The 19,788-nt window shown below is 48.0% G+C and overlaps 1 protein-coding gene across 1 annotated transcript in view; it reads right to left on the bottom strand.

The window, feature by feature from the left end:
* Positions 1-19,788, bottom strand: part of LOC115471793 (cytochrome P450 4B1-like) — a 76,475-nt gene that overhangs the window by 10,950 nt on the left and 45,737 nt on the right. Inside the window, exons 9-10 of the mRNA XM_030205627.1 lie at positions 7,625-7,758; positions 4,588-4,652 (exon numbers count right to left, since the gene is read on the bottom strand). Coding sequence (XP_030061487.1) covers positions 4,588-4,652; positions 7,625-7,758 — 199 coding nt within the window. The remainder of the gene's footprint in view (positions 1-4,587; positions 4,653-7,624; positions 7,759-19,788) is intronic.

Raw genomic sequence — 19,788 nt, 5'->3', positions numbered from 1 at the left:
TATGTCATAAGTACATAAGTACATAAGTAATGCCATACTGGGAAAAGACCAAGGGTCCATCGACAGCGGCCAATCCAGGCCAAGGGCACCTGGCAAGCTTCCCAAACGTACAAACATTCTATACATGTTATTCCTGGAATTGTGGATTTTTCCCAAGTCCATTTAGTAGTGGTTTATGGACTTGTCCTTTAGGAAACCATCTAACCCCTTTTTAAACTCTGCTAAGCTAACCGCCTTCACCACGTTCTCCGGCAACAAATTCTAGAGTTTAATTATGCGTTGGGTGAAGAAAACTTTTCTCCGATTTGTTTTAAATTTACTTCACTGTAGTTTCATCGCATGCCCCCTAGTCCTAGTATTTTTGGAAAGCGTGAACAGACGCTTCACATCCACCTGTTCCACTCCACTCATTATTTTATATACCTCTATCATGTCTCCCCTCAGCCTTCTCTTCTCCAAGCTGAATAGCCCTAGCCTTCTTAATCTTTCTTCATAGGGAAGTCGTCCCATCCCCGTTATCCATTTATCCTAATTACTGACAATTATACCTTGTCCTGATATCATTATATTATGTTGTTATCCACTTACCCACTTCTTAATCAACATAATTTTCGTATGAACCTTAATAGCAATAATTCTGAAATTCTTCTCCGTTAATATGATTGCCATAATATTCCTAGGCACCTTATCTGTTATATATACTCTGCTTCTCTATTCCATCAATGTGATTGTAGTTGTATTATATTGTAAGCCACACTGAGCCTGCAAATAGGTGGGAAAATGTGGGATATAAATGCGGCAAAATAAATAAATAAACTATGAAAGGCCACGTGGTCTTATAGAAAGGGGGTGTGGAGATTTCTGCTTAAGGAAGGAGTAGGGGTGTTCTTGTTTCCAGGGTGGTCTTAGGCCTGGACAAGGAGAGGAGCTTCCATATACCAGCTAGGCCTATACACTGCAAAGAGAGGGCCACGGAGAGCTAGAGTTTTGAGATGTGTATATTTGTGATAAACACGACTTTTGGATACATTTTTGTAGGACTTTTTTTGAGGGGGTACTTGGGGGTACTGAGTACCGGCACCTTTTCCATTGTCTGCTAAAATTGACCTGTGGTCCCCAAGTTTTAATGAAAGAGCTCAGGCTCTACACACCAATTCCGCCTTGTCATAGATTCTGTGACTGGCTGCAGGGGGCCTGGCTATTGTGGGGTTTGTCCCTCAGTGATCACCCCACCCCTGAAGGGTGGCCTGGCATTTGAGTACTGGCACCTTATTTGCTAGAAAAAATGCACTGCATTTTTGGAAGATGAGAAGCTTTTTGGCAACCTTCTTTAGGTGTATATTAGAGAATTTGTGTCATTTTTTTTTTAAATGAGATGTTTTGCTGCCTTCCTAGGATCGATCTAGATACTGAGTGTATTTTTGAAGAGGTGTTTCTGGATGCCTCACAGGTGCTCCACAGGGAATAAGTCATCTACAACCTAGGAAACAGAAAGGAGACCATCCTTCCTGTACGAGAGGCTGTAGAGAAAGCCAGAAGCATTGTCTAGTTCAGTTACTCAGCAGAGGTGGAGAAAGGAAGACCTACTGAGAGAGTATTTACTGTTTCTGAAAAGAACCTTTTGCACTGTCATTCTTCATTCTATTACTCTCTTGACGCCCCCCCCCCCCCCCAATTCACTATAGCTATTCATCTCCCATTCCCTTCAACTGCTCGCCCTAACCGAAACCTGGCTCACCCCTGACGACTCTGTCTCAGTCGCGGCCCTATGCCACGGAGGCTATCTTTTCTCCCATTCGCCCCGCCCAGTTGGCCGCGGTGGCGGCGTTGGTCTACTACTTTCACCCTCCTGCAGTTTTCAACCCCTCCTCCTACCACAGTCTCACTGCTTCTCATCCTTTGAAGTCCACTCCATCCGTCTATTCTACCCGCTGCCACTCAGAGTGGCAGTCATTTACCGCCCCCCTGATAAGTCCCTCCCTTCCTTCCTTACCGACTTCGATGCCTGGCTCTCCGTTTTTCTTGACCCCTCATCCCCATCCCTCATTCTTGGTGACTTCAACATACACATTGATAACCCATCCGACTCATATGCTTCTCAGTTCCTCACTCTAACCTCCTCCTTCAACCTCCAACTGAGCTCCACCACCCCCACTCACAAATCTGGTCACTGTCTTGATCTCGTCCTCTCTTCTACCTGCTCACCCTCCAATTTCTGCGCCTCAGCTCTTCCTCTCTCTGACCATCACCTGATCACATTCACACTTCATCACCCCCCCCCCCCTCAGTCCCACCCAACACTAACCACTACCTCCAGGAATCTCCAGGCTGTTGACGCCCCCACCTTATCCTCTAGTATCTCTGATCTCCTCCCGTCCATCATGTCCTCCGAGTCTGTCGACAAGGCTGTCTCCGCTTACAATGCCACTCTCTCCTCTGCCCTAGACACCGTCCATTTCCCGTCCCACAAGGCGCACTAATCCCCAGCCCTGGCTTAACCCTTGCACCCGATACCTCCGCTCCTGCACCCGATCGGCTGAATGCCTATGGAGGAAATCACTACAAATTCATGCTATCCTCCTTCCAGTCCTCCCTATTCCTTGCCAAACAGGACTATTACACCCAATTGACTAATTCCCTCAGCTCTAACCCTCGTCGTCTCTTCGCCACCCTCAACTCCCTCCTCAAAGTGCCCTCCGCTCCCACCCCCCCCCCCTCACTCTCTCCTCAATTACTGGCTGACTACTTCCGCAACAAGGTCCAGAAGATCAACCTCGAATTCACCACTAAACCTTCTCCTCCTCTTCATCCCATAACCCACTCCCTTAACCAACCAACCCAGGCCTCCTTCTCCTCTTTTCCTGATATCACCGAAGAGGAATCCGCCCATCTTCTCTCCTCCTCAAAATGCACCACCTGTTCCTCTGACCCCATCCCCACCAACTTACTTAACACCATATCTCCTAATATCACTCCCCCATCTGTCATATCCTCAACTTCTCTCTCTCCACTGCAACTGTCCCTGACACCTTCAAGCATGCTGTAGTCACACCACTCCTCAAAAAGCCATCACTTGACCCTACCTGTCCCTCCAACTACCGCCCCATTTCCCTCCTACCCTTCCTCTCCAAAATACTTGAACACGCCGTTCACAGCCGTTGCCTTGACTTTCTCTCCTCTCATGCCATCCTCGATCCGCCTCAATCTGGCTTTCGCCCACTACACTGGACAGAAACGGCACTATCTAAAGTCTGCAATGACCTGTTCCTCGCCATATCCAAAGGTCATTACTCCATCCTCATCCTCCTCGACCTATCTGCCGCTTTTGACACTGTCAATCACAACTTACTTCTCAACACACTGTCCTCTTTTGGGTTCCAGGGCTCTGTCCTCTCCTGGTTCTCCTCTTATCTCTCCCATTGTACCTTCAGAGTACACTCTCATGGTTCTTCCTCCACCCCTATCCCGCTCTCTGTTGGCGTCCCTCAGGGATCTGTCCTTGGACCCCTTCTTTTCTCAATCTACACCTCTTCCCTGGGCTCCCTGATCTCATCTCATGGCTTCCACTATCATCTTTATGCTGATGACACCCAGCTTTATCTCTCCACACCAGACATCACTGCGGAAACCCAGGCTAAAGTATCGGCCTGCTTATCCGACATTGCTGCCTGGATGTCCAACCGCCACCTGAAACTGAACATGGCCAAGACCGAACTTCTTGTTTTCCCACCCAATCCCACTTCTCCTCTCCCTCCACTCTCTATCTTGGTTGATAACACCCTCATCGTCCCCGTCTCATCTGCCCGCAACCTCGGTGTCATCTTCGACTCCTCTCTCTCCTTCTCTGTGCATATCCAGCAGATAGCCAAGACCTGTCGCTTCTTTAACATTAGCAAAATTCGCCCTTTCCTCTTGGAGCACACCACCCGAACTCTCATCCACTCTCTCATTACCTCTCGCCTTAACTACTGCAACCTACTCCTCACTGGTCTCCACTTAGCCATCTATCCCCCCTTCAGTCCGTTCAGAACTCTGCTGCATGCCTTATCTTCCGCCTGGACCGATACACTCATATCACCCCTCTCCTCAAGTCACTTCATTGGCTTCCAATCAGGTACCGCATTCAGTTCAAGCTTCTGCTTCTAACCTACAAATGCACTCGATCTGCAGCCCCTCCTTACCTCTCAACCCTCATCTCCCCTTACGTTCCTACCCGTAACCTCCGCTCTCAGGACAAATCCCTCCTTTCAGTACCCTTCTCCACCACCGCCAACTCCAGGCTCCGCCCTTTCTGCCTCGCCTCACCCCATGCGTGGAACGGACTCCCTGAGCCCATACGCCAGGCCCCCTCCCTGCCCATCTTCAAATCATTGCTCAAAGCCCACCTCTTCAATGTTGCCTTCGGCACCTAACCACTACACCTCTACTCAGGAAATCTAGACTGCCCCAACTTGACATTTTGTCCTTTAGATTATAAGCTCCTTTGAGCAGGGACCGTCCTTCTTTGTTAACTTGTACAGCGCTGCGTAACCCTAGTAGCGCTCTAGAAATGTTAAGTAGTAGTAGTATTTCAGAAGAAAAGGTTACCTCTGGATCTTCCCACACACTGAGACTTCTGTGAATAGCATAAATGTTCAGCATAACCAAAGACCCTGTGAAAAACAGTAGGATAGAGTTTGTTAGAAAGGAATCTGTGACATTCTATGAAGGGGCCCTTTCACCAAGCTGCGGGAAAAAGGGCCCCGCGCTGGCGGCGGGGGCCATTTTTCCCGTGCGCAAGGGCCCTTTTTACCACAGTGGGTAAAAAAGCCCCCAGCACACGTGGCCATGCGGTAAGAGAGCTCTTACCGCATGGCCATGCGACGGGGAGCCCTTACCGCCACCCACTGAGGTGGAGAGAAGGGATCCTGCGCTAACCCAGCGGTAACTGGGCAGTGCGCGGCGATGCCTGATTACCGCCAGGTTACCATCGCGCAAGCCATTTCCGGGGGTTTTCTCTTTCCACCGGAAATGCCACATGCTTGGGGCGGGATGACCACCGGCAGCTGCGTTGGGTCCGGCGGTCGTCCCAAAAGAGAGATCGGTAAGCCCGCACTGGGCTTATTACCGCTCTGTAAAAGGGTCCCTAAGGTTTTATATTTAATTAGACAGTCATTTGCTAACAACGTTCGCACGTCCATATATCACAGGGTCTTTAGAAATAGATCTTTTGGAAAATGACCCTCGAGCTGTTGCGTTCCCTTGCCCAAATGGCCGTGTGCTCAGGTTCATTTAGGGTGGCCAACTTTCGTAACTGGAGAAAAATAAACAGCCCTTCCACCAACTTCATCATCCCCTCGATATAACCAACAATTGCACATCCTCTAATCCTCCCTGTCCTGCAGACCTGTTCTGCTCCCCAGTATCTCTCCACACTCGTCCTTCCCTTCACCACTTCCCGTGCACTCCGTTCCCTGGATAAATCCTTCTTATCTGTTCCCTTCTCCGCTACTGCCAACTCCAGACTTCGCTCCTTCTGTCTTGCTGCGCCCTATGCCTGGAATAGACTTCCTGAGCCCCTACGTCTTGCCAGTGGCGTTCCTAGGGGTGCTGACACCCGGGGCGGTTGCCCCTGGGTGCAGCGTCTCGCCCCCCCCCCCCCCGGTGCAGCGCGAACCCCCTCATCACCCTCCCACCCCAGCGAAAGAACCCCCCGGGTGCACACCGCTGGGGGGGGGGGTGCCGCACGCCGGTCAGCTTCGTTGTTTCCGTGCTCCCTCTGCCCCGGAACAGGAAGTAACCTGTTCTGGGGCAGAGGGAGCATGGAAACAATGAAGCTGACCGGCGCACGGCACCCCCCCAGCGGCGTGCACCCGGGGCGGGCCGCACCCCCACCTTAGTACGCCACTGCGTCTTGCCCCATCCTTGACCATCTTTAAATCTAGACTGAAAGCCCACCTCTTTAACATTGCTTTTGACTCGTAACCACTTGTATCCACTCGCCTCCACCTATCTTCCTCTCTTCTTTCCTCTACACAATAATTGATTTGTTTGCTTTATTTTTTTGCCTACTAGATTGTAAGCTCTTTGAGCAGGGACTGTCTTTCTTCTACGTTTGTGCAGCGCTGCGTACGCCTTGTAGCGCTATAGAAATGCTAAATAGTAGTAGTTCTTGGTAAAAGCAGGAACACTATGCTGGCTTCAAGGAGAACTGATCTGAAGAGCCCATCCTTGCACATTTCATTGCCAGACCCCAGGGTGGCTCTGGCCCTCCTGCTTCTGTACAGCAGGTAGGGCGTGGGTGTGGAGTGAGCCCTGCCCAATTCACCTTTCCAAAACAATATTGTTGCAAACTGGCCCCTGCTTTACCAAAATCTGGTCCACAGGATACGGAGGACTCTTTTCCAGTTTGGAGGCTGACAGTGAGGAGAAAACTGACACACACATTGACTGGTTGAAAGTTCCTGCTGATTAGCTATCTCCCTTAATGGAAACTGGCCAGGCTGGTTGGCAACCCTAGGATTTCTCTGAGCAGAGTTTCTTGCACCTTTATCAGTACCTGAAACTCTGCTTCTTTGTGTAATTATTCACTAAGCAGAAAGATTTCACTGCAAAAACATGGTTTGGCTTTGGGCTCCAGAAAACAAAACAAAACAAAAAAAACCTTTCTGAAGTCACAAGCAATCACCTCTGGGAAAAATGTGACTAAACAGCATGCATGGGGGGGGGGGGGGGGGGGGGGGGTTGGCACTGAAGCAGCAGCTCATGGGCAGTGCCACCGACTGCAGAGTGTAGGGAAGTGTTCTCACTCATTAGTGACCCAAGAACTTGGAAAGCACAACATGGAATAAGCTGGCCAGGAATCATGAGTAAAACAATCAAAAATATTCCTGACTATTTAGAGAAAAAGTGATCCAGGTGCTTTTGGCAGAGATGATGCCCTAAGCAAACCATCAGCCTTTTGCCCCTCCCCCAATCAACTTTTAGGCTCCTTGGTCCTCCTCCCTCCCCCCCCCCCTCAAAAAAAAAAGATGATCCGAGCACAACTCTTCCCAGAATAGGGAAAGTCACTTCTTGCCCTGGGATTGGTAGCATGGAATGTTGCTACTATTTGAGATTCTGAATGGAATCTTGCTACTCTTTGGGGTTCTACATGGAATGTTGCTACTCTTTGGGGTTCTACATGGAATGTTGCTACTCTTTGAGATTCTGAATGGAATGTTGCTACTCTTTAGGGTTCTGCATGGAATGTTGCTACTAATTGGATTTCTGCCAGGTACTTGTGACCTGAATTGGCCACTGCTGGAAGCAGGATACTGGGCTAGATGGACCATTGGTCTGACCCAGTCTGACTGTTCTTGTGTTCTTATGTTATGTTCAGAATAATCTGGGTAAATGGGCTATTTCAAAACTGCCTCCACTCCCCTGCTGGTTAAAGAACCTCCCGTTTCTTCGAGTTTGTGTGGTTGATAGGACCTATTGTTTTGCACTGACTACTGCTGCTCTTTGGTGCCCCCCCCCCTAAAAAAAAAAATAATAATAATAAAGCTGCAGTCTTAGGCAACTGCCTAGACTGGCCAAATGATTGAGCTGGCCCTGGCTCTTAGCATTATCTGCCATACATAAGACTTCATAAAAAACTGACCTGCAGGGAGGGAGCGTCCATCAAAGAAAGTGATAGGTTTGGTGAGCTGCCGTAACACTAAAGGGGCTGGCGGGTACATTCGCATACTTTCCTTAATGCACATTGTGGTATAATTCATCTTCCCAAGGTCATCCCTAAAAATAAGCATAACAAGTGTTGTGAGATCATGACAGGAATGGTTCTCTCTATTTACTGTCCACTTTTTCCAGTTTAAGCTCAGGGCAAATAATGGCATACATTTCCACATATACTCCCAGATTCTATATAGCACGACTTTAGGCTGCGCGTGCAAATCCGGGCATATTCTTAATTAGTTAACAAGCCAATCAGCACCGATAATTGCCAATTAGCAGGCAATTATTAACTCTAATTGGCATTAATTAGAATTTATGCACACAACTGTTTAAGTGCATTCTGTAACATGACGCACCTAAATTGTAAGTTACGTGGAAGGGCATAATCGAACGGGGCCAGCCATCTATAAGGGCGGTCATATCTAAGGCCGGCCCTGGAAAGCGGCATACCCGACCGTATTATCGAAACAAGATGGCCGGCCATCTTTCGTTTCGAAAATGCGGTCGAGGCCGGCCAAATCTCAACATTTGGGCCGGCGTTACAGATTGCCGCCATTGGTTTTTGCCAATAATGGAAACTAATGGCGGCCATCTCAAACCCGGCCAAATCCAAGCCATTTGGTTGTGGGAGGAGCCAGCATTTGTAGTGCACTGGTCCCCCTCACATGCCAGGACACCAACCGGGCACCCTAGGGGACACTGCAGTGGACTTCACAAATTGCTCCCAGGTACATAGCTCCCTTACCATCGGTGCTGAGCCCCCCCCCCAAGCCCCCCAAACCCACTCCTCATAACTGTACAACACTACCATAGCCCTTATGGGTGAAGGGGGGCACCTAGATGTGGGTACAGTGGGTTTTGGGTGGGTTTTGGAGGGCTCACATTTGCCACCACAAGTGCAACAGGTAGGGGGAGTGGGCCTGGGTCTGCCTGCCTGAAGTCCACTGCAGCACCCACTAAAACTGCTCCAGGGACCTGCATACTGCTGTCATGGAGCTGGGTATGACATTTCAGGCTGGCATAGAGGCTGGCACATAAGTGTTTAAAAAAATTTTGGGGGGGGTGGGAGGGGGTTGGTGACCACTGGAGGAGTAAGGGGAAGTGATCCCCGGTTCCCTCCGGTGGTCATCTGGTCAGTTGGGGCACTTTTTTGAGGCTTGGTCCTAAAAATAAATGGACCAAGTGAAGCTGTCCAAGTGCTCGTCAGAGCCGGCCTTCTTTTTTCCATTATTGGCCGAAGCTGGCCATCTCGTAACCACACTCTCGTCCCGCCTTCCGTACCCTGCCGAAACGCCCCCTTTAACTTTGGCCAGCCAAATTCAGCTTTCGATTATACCCATCTGGCCGTGTTTATGAGATGGCCGGCCATCTCCCGATTTGTGTCGGAAGATGGTTGGCCTTCTCCTTCGAAAATAAGCAGGATAGTTGGAAAGGGGGCATGGCCGTGCATATGCAATGGGCAGGTTGTGGGCGTTTCTAAAATCTATGCACGTCATTATAGAATTCACCCGCTCCGCACCTAATTTTGGCATCAGCGTTTACACCAGGTTTTACTTGGCATAACTGCCCGTGACTAAATTTAATCACATGGACAGGTGCTTGGCATTTTCTATAAACTGCACAGAAATGTAGGTGTATTCTATAAAGTAGGCGTACTTTATAGAATATGCCTAGGTGGGGTTTTTTGGTGTTGATTTTTTAAGGACTGATATATAGAATCTAGTCCATATTGCTAGTCAGAGAAAAGAGAGGTAAGGACTTCAGAGCTGGAGCTGGAATAAATTATCATCTGTATCTTTAGCAGATTAGTTGTATGGCTAGAATAATTCCTGTGGGTTCTTCCTCTGCAAACTGTATAAAAGATTTTGTTGGAAAATCAAGCACTCAGTGGTAAATCATGCATGGTCTCATGTCTGAATGTACTGCATCTATTGTAACGTAATTGCTGAGTTTAATTATTTATTTATTTATTTATTACATTTGTACTCCGTGCTTTCCCACACATGGCAGGCTCAATGCGGCTTTCATAGTAAAAAAACATTACAAAGGACATGTAAGAAGACTATTATAAACTGTGATAAAACATAGTGGCAACAGTGCCCAATAATATATAGTAGATGACGGCAGAAAAAGACCTGCACGGTCCATCCAGTCTGCCCAAGAAGATAAATTCATATGTGCTACTTTTTTATTTGTACTGTCCTCTTCAGGGCACAGACCGTATAAGTCTGGCCAGCCCTATCCCCGCCTCCCAACCACCAACCCCGCCTCCCTCCACCAGCTCTGGCACAGACCATACAAGTCTGCCCAGCACTATCCTCGCCTCCCAACTACCAGTCCCGCCTCCCACCACCAGCTCTGGCACAGACCGTATAAGTCTGCCCAACACTATCCCTGCCTCCCACCATCGGCTCTGGCACAGACCATATAAGTCTGCCCAGCACTAGTCCCGCCTCCCAACCACCAGCATATGGGGAGGTAGACAAGGATAGGATAGGATAGGATAGGTAAGAGGGGAAGGAATAAAAAGAATAAAAAGGTCCTTGTAAATACACTGCATCTGGATTTCCATGCGAAGCTTGTAAGTTCATTCAAACAAGAATCTGGATGCAATCCATCAAGTGTTCTGTGGACTGCTCCAAGTTCTGTAACCTAGTGCAAAATGTCCCCGGATCAGGGCCAGCCCAAGGATATCCGATGCCCTAGGCAAACCTTCAGCCATGCCATACTCTTTATGTTAGAGGTCTGAATGCGCAACTGAAACAGGGCTCACCACGAAGAGTAGCAGAAAGCGTGCGGCGGTGTTGTTCAACTGAACAAAGTGGTTGGAAGCAGTATGCTGCGACGTTGTCTTGTCCTTCTGGAGTTACATATATTGTAAGTGCAAAAAATGCAAACGATTGTAAACACATTGATTTTCAAAAAACGTTTGCAAATAGAATCCGCTTCAGACAACAGTTAGCGGTGATAATAATAATATGCGGAACATGCTACTACCGAGTAGCGATGCAGGTATTAGTGAGCAGTGACTGTAAAATACCAACCTATGGAAGCTAAATTAAATGGCAATGCTATAATAATAGGTAGTGGCATTCAGTATCAGCGAGGGGCGTAGCTACGTGGGGCCACGGGGGCATGGGCCCCTGTAGATTTGGCTCTGGCTCCCCCTGCCGCCAACCCCTTTGACCCCCCCCCCTCCCGCCGCCAACCCTCCCCCGTTGCCATTGGGTACCTTTGCTGGCGGGGGTCCCCAACCCCTGCCAGCCGAAGGCCTCTTCTCCGGCGCGGCCGCGTTGCTGATCTGCAAAGGCAGGCTTCTGTTTCTGTGAGTCTGACATCCTGCACGTTGTGAGGACTCTGAAAGGAGTCCAGTTCCAGTCATGCTGAGACCAGGATGGGGAAGAGGTTTTCCTTTGAAATGTAATGATTCTTCTTCACTAATCCCTTCTAGACAAAAGGTTTGCCCTCTAGTGGTCAAAGCCCCAGTGAAAACACTAGTTAGGGAGAGAAACTACCAGTCCCAGAAACCACTGGGGCATCAGCAGGACTCTCAGGAACTGTAGGGAGGGGTGAATGATTGGGAAATGAGTTCTGATCCAGGGAATGAGCAGCAGCTGGGGGAACCCAGGGTGGAGGAGGAGATGGAATGGGATATAGAGGAAGGAGGAGAAGAGAAAAAGGAGGGGTGCATGGAGGTTGGAGGCAGGGGCGTAGCCACGGGTGGGCCTGGGTGGGCCCAGGCCCACCCATTTTCCCTCCAGGCCCGCCCATCCGCATTGCTGTCTCCCTTTTGTCCCACGGAGGCAGCGCTTCCTTCCTGCCCTGTCTTCTCCCGAAGCTCGGCTGCATCGGTCCCTCCCTGCAAGTAGAATCCTCCTTCGCCGGTCGCGCAGCTACGCTCCTCCCCCTGCCGCGTCTATCTGGCCCTCTGTGATGCACTTCCTGTTTAGGGCCGGATGAACGCGGCAGGGGGAGGAGCGAAACTCCATGTGCATGGCAGCGCAGCGCAACCGGCGAAGGAGGATTCTACTTGCAGGGAGGGACCGATGCAGCGGAGCTTCAGGAGAAGACAGGGCAGGAAGGAAGCGTTGCCTCCGTGGGGCAAAAGGGATAGAGACAGCGCGAAGGATGCGGATGGGCGGACCTGGAGGAAAAATGGCTGAGCTGCTGGGACATGGGAGGGAGAGGAGGAAGGGGCTGGAGGGAAGGGAGAGAGTTGCTGGGACATGGGAGGGAGAGGAAGAAGGGACTGGAGGGAAGGGAGAGAGCTACTGGATATGGGAGGGAGAGGAAGAAGGGACTGGAGGGAAGGGAGAGAGCTGCTGGGACATGGGAGGGAGAGGAAGAAGGGACTGGAGGGAAGGGAGAGAGCTTCTGGGACATGGGAGGGAGAGGAAGAAGGGACTGGAGGGAAGGGAGAGAGCTTCTGGGACATGGGAGGGAGAGGAAGAAGGGACTGGAGGGAAGGGAGAGAGCCGCTGGGACATGGGAGGGAGAGGAAGAAGGGACTGGAGGGAAGGGAGAGAGCCGCTGGGACATGGGAGGGAGAGGAAGAAGGGACTGGAGGGAAGGGAGAGAGCTACTGGATATGGGAGGGAGAGGAAGAAGGGACTGGAAGAAAGGGAGAGAGCTGCTGGATATGGGAGGGAGAGGAAAAAGGGACTGGAGGGAAGGGAGAGAGCTGCTGGGACATGGGAGGGAGAGGAAGAAGGGACTGGAGGGAAGGGAGAGAGCTTCTGGGACATGGGAGGGAGAGGAAGAAGGGACTGGAGGGAAGCTAGAGAGCTTCTGGGACATGGGAGGGAAAGGAAGAAGGGACAGGAGGGAAGGGAGAGCCGCTGGGACATGGGAGGGAGAGGAAGAAGGGACAGGAGGGAAGGGAGAGAGCCGCTGGGACATGGGAGGGAGAGGAAGAAGGGACAGGAGGGAAGGGAGAGAGCCGCTGGACATGAGAGGATAGGGAGAGGAAGAGGGGAGATGGATGGAAGGATGCAGAGAGAAAGGGGAGAGACTGGAAGGATGTGGAGAGAGAGAGAGAGGGGAGACTGAACAGAAAAGGGTAGAGAGATAGAGACACTAGATGGAAGGATCAGGAGAGAGGGTAGATGGGTGGAAGGATGAGGAGAGAAAGAGGGAAGACACTGGATGGAAGGGTAGGGAGAAAAAGGAGACGCTGGATGCAAAAGAAAGAGGGGAGACACTGGAAGGATGGGGAGAGAAAGAGGGGAGCTGCTGGATGGAAAGAGGGAGAGGACAGAGTAGGGAAAGACTGGAGAATAAGAGGAAGGGGCATGTGGAGAACAAGGGTGAGGAAAAGATGAAAAGCCATAGGTGGTGAATGGACAGGAAACCCTGGCAAGAGAAAGACGAAGGAAAGCAGAATCTAGAGACTGGGAGCAACACAATGAGAAAAAGTAAATGGCCATACAACAAAGGTAAAGAAAATAATTTTATTTTAATTTAGGATAAAGTAATATGGTACCTGTGTTAATAAAGTTTCAGAGACCAATACTTCCTTCCTTAGGTCAGGCGAGGATACCGTAACAGCATTATACTGACCTGAGGCAGGAGGTTTTGGCCTCTGAAAGCTCATTGAAAAGGATGTTAAGCTATGAAATCTGATGCACTGAAAAGCACTGAAAAGGAAGAAAAGGGTCGGCGCTGGGGAGGGGTCAAAGGTGGTGGTGGCGGCGGGGAGGTAAAAAATGGCAGGTGGGGATCAGCGGCGGGGGCTAAAGTGTGCCTCCTCACCTCAGGCTGACCTCCCTCCTGCGAAGTCTGGCTACGTCCCTGGTATCAGCATATATATTAGCGAATGTCGCCTTGTCTAATGAGTGCTGGGAAGCAGCAACCCTTGAAGGTAGCCATAATTCTTTGAGCTGACGCCGTGAGGTTTAAAACAATATGTCTATTGCGGTGCTGAGGTTGTGTGGTATTAAAAACAAACGGTCCAGAGAGATGTGGCAAAAAGGCGGGAAAAGCCACTGATTCCGGCGTTTACACTCACACACATTTAAAAAAACGGCTTAATTTCAAAATTAGTACTTATAGAGAAGAACGGAAAGACTGAATAAAATATATTATAAGGTTACGTTCAGGCAGTTGTTCTAAAAGAGCTTACCGTCGCAAAAAATCATCAAAAAAGATTCTCGAGTAAAGAGACGCTCTCCTTCAGTAACGGAGTCAGTGAAGTAAACAGAGCGACTGTTATCGGCACTGATATAAATATGTATAAGCTAGTGACGTCAATGATGACGTCCCTAATTCTAAACGTAAAATGCAGTAAGCTCAGCACAATTAGTATTGAGAATAACTAATGTGTGTGTCCAAAATGATATATATTGATTAGGAATAATAAAAACATTTTTTAAGAATAATAAGGACATTTTTAATTGTTGTAAGGAAGGACGTGTACATGTGTACTGCCATACTGAAAAACGCTAACCGGTCATCGTTTGCATATGTATGAGTTCAAATTCAAGTTAAACCAAGGTGGGCAAATATCATGACCTGTGCTGAATAATAATTATATATGTTATTTAGTGACAACACAAATCTGAAAAATTGTATTATTAATTAAAAAGAATAATGATTGCTTGTTTGGATTCTTTATCAGATGTTTACATTGCTATGAGAAGATCAAAATATACCCTTATTATAAAAAGATCAAAAAAACAAAAAATACATTATGAACAGCTTGCCAGGTGCACCTATGAATGTGCAACGTGGATATAGACGTGGATATGTACATGCGTGCACATAAACATGCATGTTTAGGGACAATAAAGAATTTCTTGACAAATGGAGGGGCATTTTCGAACGAGGACGCCCATCTCTAAGGGTGCCCATCTCTGAGGATGTCCCTGCGAAGGGGTGAGGAAACCCGTATTATCGAAACAAGATGGGCGTCCATCTTTCGTTTCAATAATACAGTCGGGGACGCCCAAATCTCAACATTTAGGTCGACCTTAGAGATGGTTGTCCCCGGTTTTCGGCCATAATGGAAACCGAGGACGCCCATCTCAAAAATGACCAAATGCAAGCCCTTTGGTTGTGGGAGGAGCCAGCATTCGTAGTGCACTGGTCCTCCTCACATGCCAGGACACCAACCGGGCACCCTAGGGGGCACTGCAGTGGACTTCAGAAATTGCTCCCAACCCCCCCCCCCTAAAACCCACTCCCCACAACTGTACACCACTACTATAGCCCTTAGGGATGAAGGGGGGCACTTACATGTGGGTACAGTGGGTTTCGGGTGGGCTTTGGAGGGCTCACATTTACCTCCACAAGTGCAACAGGTGGGGGGGGGGGGTGGGCCTGGGTCCGCCTGCCTAAAGTGCACTGCACCCACTAACAACTGTTTCAGGGACCTGCATACTGCTGTGATGGAGCTGGGTATGACATTTGAGGCTGGCATAGAGGCTGGAAAAATGTTTTTTTAATTTTTTTTTTAGGGTGGGAGGGGGTTGGTGACCACTGGGGGAGTAAGGGGAGGTCATCCCCAATTCCCTCTGGTGGTCAACTGGTCAGTTTCAGGCACCTTTTCGAAGCTTGGTCGTGAAAAAAAAAGGGAACAAGTAATGTCGACCAAATGCTTTTGAGGGACGCCCTTCTTTTTTCCATTATCGGCTGAGGACGCCTATCTCTTAACCTCGCCCCCATCCCGACTTCGGTACACTGCCGACAGGCCCCCATGAACTTTGGTTGTCCCCTCGACGGAAAGCAGTTGAGGACGCAAAAAATTGGCTTTTGATTATGCTGATTTGGGCAACCTCTGGAGAAGGACGCCCATCTCCCGATTTGTGTCGGAAGATGGGCGTCCTTCCCTTTCGAAAATAAGATAGATGGTGTGCCATTCTGAACAAGTGTTCATTTGATTTAATGATCTTGCTAATAGAGACATCAAAAGAAAAAGTGGATGATCTTAAGAGAGAAATTCAAATAAAAACTGAAGAACTATCTAAAAAAGACACTAATTATGACATGCATTTTCGAAGAGAAATTAAGCGAAATAAATATGAGAAATTCAAACACAATGAAAATGATTATAAAAGAGGAAACATATACAAAAGGGCAATTCCCAAACATATTAATAAACAGAACAGACATAGATCAAGCTACAGAGATGAATTTATGCAACACCATACTAACACACAGGCCAATGAAGGGCCTTCAAAAGCCTTTCCAGAAAGGGCCAGAAAAAGGATTAGAAATGATTTTGATGAACTATTTATATCACCTTGTTCAACCCCTAAGCAGGACTCAACTATCGTCAATAGAAAGATGGATGATAAACAACAACAGGATCATTTTTTAGACAAAGTTTGGAACCTGAACAATCCAACCAGGACCACCAGAGGAGCCTATCATTCGACCAATTCGTACCGTGGAAGAGGACGAGGCAGAGGAAGAATATGGAGAGGAAGAACATGGCGGACGAACAGCTTCCAACAGTGGGACAACAGATTACCGAAATCCCGGTAATCAACCTATCTGAGTATACACTAACTAATGAGCAGCTGAATGTTTTATAAAAAGGTCTCAAATTCATATCAACTAATCGTTATGACCCTCTACAGTCAAGAATTGACCTACACTGATTTGAGAGGAAATTAAAAATCACTCATTTCTTCAATGAACAATCCGTCAACTACAATGACCAAAGTGTCATCAAAAATAAATCACGTTGGAACCCACCAGATCCACTTATTCAAACATTCCAGAAATGTGTGATATGAGATCTGACTGTACTAGAAAATTATTACAATTTGTAAAAAAATGAAAAAGAAGCACTGATGTCCCTTCGTTCCAACAACGATATTGTTATCAAACCAGCAGATAAGGGAGGAGGAATCGTCATACAAAATACAAATGATTACATAAATGAAGTCCTGCGACAACTATCAGACACCTCCTTTTATCAACCTTTGGAGAAGGACCCAACCACTGACCTGAAAGTCGAAGTAGATTTCTGGATAAACTTTGGATTTGACTCCGGTTTCTTAACTTATAAAGAAAAAGATTTTCTGACAGTCCTTCATCCAATCACAGCGACCATTTACATGCTACCTAAGGTGCACAAAACACTCTACAATCCACCAGGGAGACCCATTGTCGCTGCAATCGGATCACTATTGGAACCACTATCCAAATTTGTAGATGTTTTTCTGCGTCCTTTTATTCCACAAGTCAAATCCTATGTACACGACACCGCTCATGTAATCCAATTGTTAGATGAGTTTGAGGGAGACAATGAGAATATTATACTTGTCACATTTGATATCGAGAGTCTTTACACCAACATTCCCCAGGACAAAGCACTTACTATACTCACTGACATTCTCAATGACCGTATAGAGACACTATCCAGCTTATTTTCGAAAGAGAAAGACGCCCATATTTCGACCCAAATTGGGAGATGGGCGTCTTTCTCCCATGGGCGTCCAAATCGGTAAAATCGAAAGCCGATTTTGGGCGTCTTAAACTGCAATCTGTCGCGGAAATGGCCAAAGCTGATGGGGGCGTGTTGGAGGCGTAGTGAAGGCGGGACTGGGGCGTGTTTATCGGCCGAGGAGAGATGGGCGTCCTCGGCCGATAATTGAATAAAGAAAGGTGTTTTTAGCGTGAATTTGGGTCACTTTTTTTGGACCTTTTTTTTCACGAACAAGTCCCAAAAAAGTGCCCTAAATGACCAGATGATCACCGGAGGGAATGGGGGATGACCACCCCTGACTCCCCCAGTGGTCACTAACTCCCTCCTATGCAAAAAAAACAACTTTAACAACTTTTTTTCCACCCTTTATGCCAGCCTCAAATGTCATGCCTAGCTCCATCACAGCAGTATGCAGGTCCCTGGAGCAGTTGTTAGTGGGTGCAGTGGACTTCAGCCAGGTGGACCCAGGCCCATCCTCCCCCCCCCCACCTGTCACACTTGTGGTGGTAAATGGGAGCGCTCCAAACCGCCCCCACAACCCACTGTACCCACATCTAGGTGCCCACCTTCAGCCATAAGGGCTATGGTAATGGTGTAGAGTTGTGGGCAGTGGGTTTTGGGGGGGATTTGGGGAGCTCAGCACCCAAAGGAAGGGAGCTATGGACTTCAGAGGTAGTTAACTGTTTATTTTAAATTGTTACAAGTGCCCCCTAGGGTGCCCGGTTGGTGTCCTGGCATGTGAGGTGGACCAGTGTACTACGAATCTTGGCCCCTCCCACGAACCAATGCCTTGAATTTGGTCGTTTTTGAGCTGGGCGCCTTCGGTTTCCATTATCGCTGAAAAATGAAACCGCCCAGCTCAAATCCGCACAAATCCGATGCATTTGCCCGGCACAAAATGTATTATCGGAATAAAGATGGATGCCCATTTTTTTCCAAAATACAGTTTGTCCCGCCCCTTCACGTACCCGTTCTCGGAGATAGACACCCATGGAGATGGGCGTTTGCATTCGATTATGCCCCTCTAAGGGTACCAACCTTTTTCATTGCTCAGCTAGCAACATTAGCGTTAAAAGAGAATTTCCTATGCTTTCAAGGGAAATTTTATAAGGGGTACAGCCATGGGGACAACCATGGCCCCATACATCGCCATTTTATATGTTGCACACTTTGAACAGAAATTTTTAGAATCTCACCCCTTCAAAGCAGTGGCGTAGCCACAGGTGGGCCTGGGTGGGCTCAGGCCCACCTAGTTAGGGCTCAGGCCCACCCAACAGTAGCACATGTTTAGTGGCAGCTGGTGGGATCCCAAGCTCGGCCAGCTGAAGACTGCGAATGTTCAGTTTTCAGTGCATGCCTGCTGCAGACTGCCAAGGTGGAAAGATGTGTTTCCCCACCAGCTGAGATATTCTTTGGGTGGTGGTTGGGGGAGGGGGGGAGAACAATTGGTGCCTACCCACTTCTTCCCTAGGCCCACCCAAAATCTGTTGTCTGGCTACGCCCCTGCTTCAAAGATGAAATCATATTATGGAAAAGATACATCGACGACATTCTGATGTTCTGGAAAGGTGATCTTGAAGGACTCCAAACATTTCACATCTGGCTTAACTCTCTGGACCCTAATTTAAAGTTCACTATGCACTATCATCACCAATCTATCTCAATTCTGGACATTAATATATCACCAAACATATGGTTTTGACACCACCATTTTCAGAAAGACAATAAACAAGAATCAATTCTTGCATTTTGACACCTTTCACAGTAGGAACCTTAAAGAAAACCTCCCCAAATCTCAATTCCTACGTTTAAGAAGACTATGTAGTCAATTCGAGGAGTTTGAACAACAATCTATACCAATGAAAAAAAGATTCCAAGATAGAGGCTACCCTCTATGATGCATCAGCACAGGTCTTCAAAAAGCAAAGGCAGCAGACAGAGAGCAACTCCTTAAACCACGCGCCAAGAAAGAACCACCGGATATCGTATGCAGTTTAAGATTTTCCAACCTCTCTGGTGACATTCGGAAAATTATTGAAAAAAATTGGCATATTCTTGAAGGACTCCGCTGTTTCCAAAACAAAAAAGTCACTGTTGCATATACCCGGGGAAGAAACATTAAGGAGATTATCGCACCATCTACTCTACCGGTCAGCAAAACTTTGTAAAACCTTGAGACAAGAGATCCTGTTACAGGACACCATCCATGTGGTGAGTGTTCCGTCTGCTCATTATCATTAGACATTGATAGCTTCAAGCATCCACGGACTGGCAAAATTTATCCTTTACATAACAACACAGACTGCAACACAGCACAAGTCGTTTATGTTATAACCTGTCCTTGCTCACTGTTATATGTAGGTAAGACCACAAGGAAGATCAAGACATGCATTATCGAACTCAGGAGCAATATCAGACGGGGCAATCTCACCACCCCTCTTGTCCAACACTTCATAGACTCATCACACTCCCCTTCTGAGCTTCGGTTCTTCATATATCAGGTCGTCAAAACACCATGGCGGGGTGGTAATCTTGACCTGTTACTGCTACAAAAAGAACAGAGATGCATTTTCGAACTGAATACGGTCACCCCAGCCGGCCTTAACATTGATATTGATCTGTCTGTCTTTTGATCTATCCAGTGGCAATCCTAGGGG

This window comes from Microcaecilia unicolor, chromosome 6 (assembly GCF_901765095.1).
Source record: "Microcaecilia unicolor chromosome 6, aMicUni1.1, whole genome shotgun sequence".
Taxonomy (NCBI): domain Eukaryota; kingdom Metazoa; phylum Chordata; class Amphibia; order Gymnophiona; family Siphonopidae; genus Microcaecilia; species Microcaecilia unicolor.
This window is presented reverse-complemented; position numbering and strand designations above follow the sequence as displayed.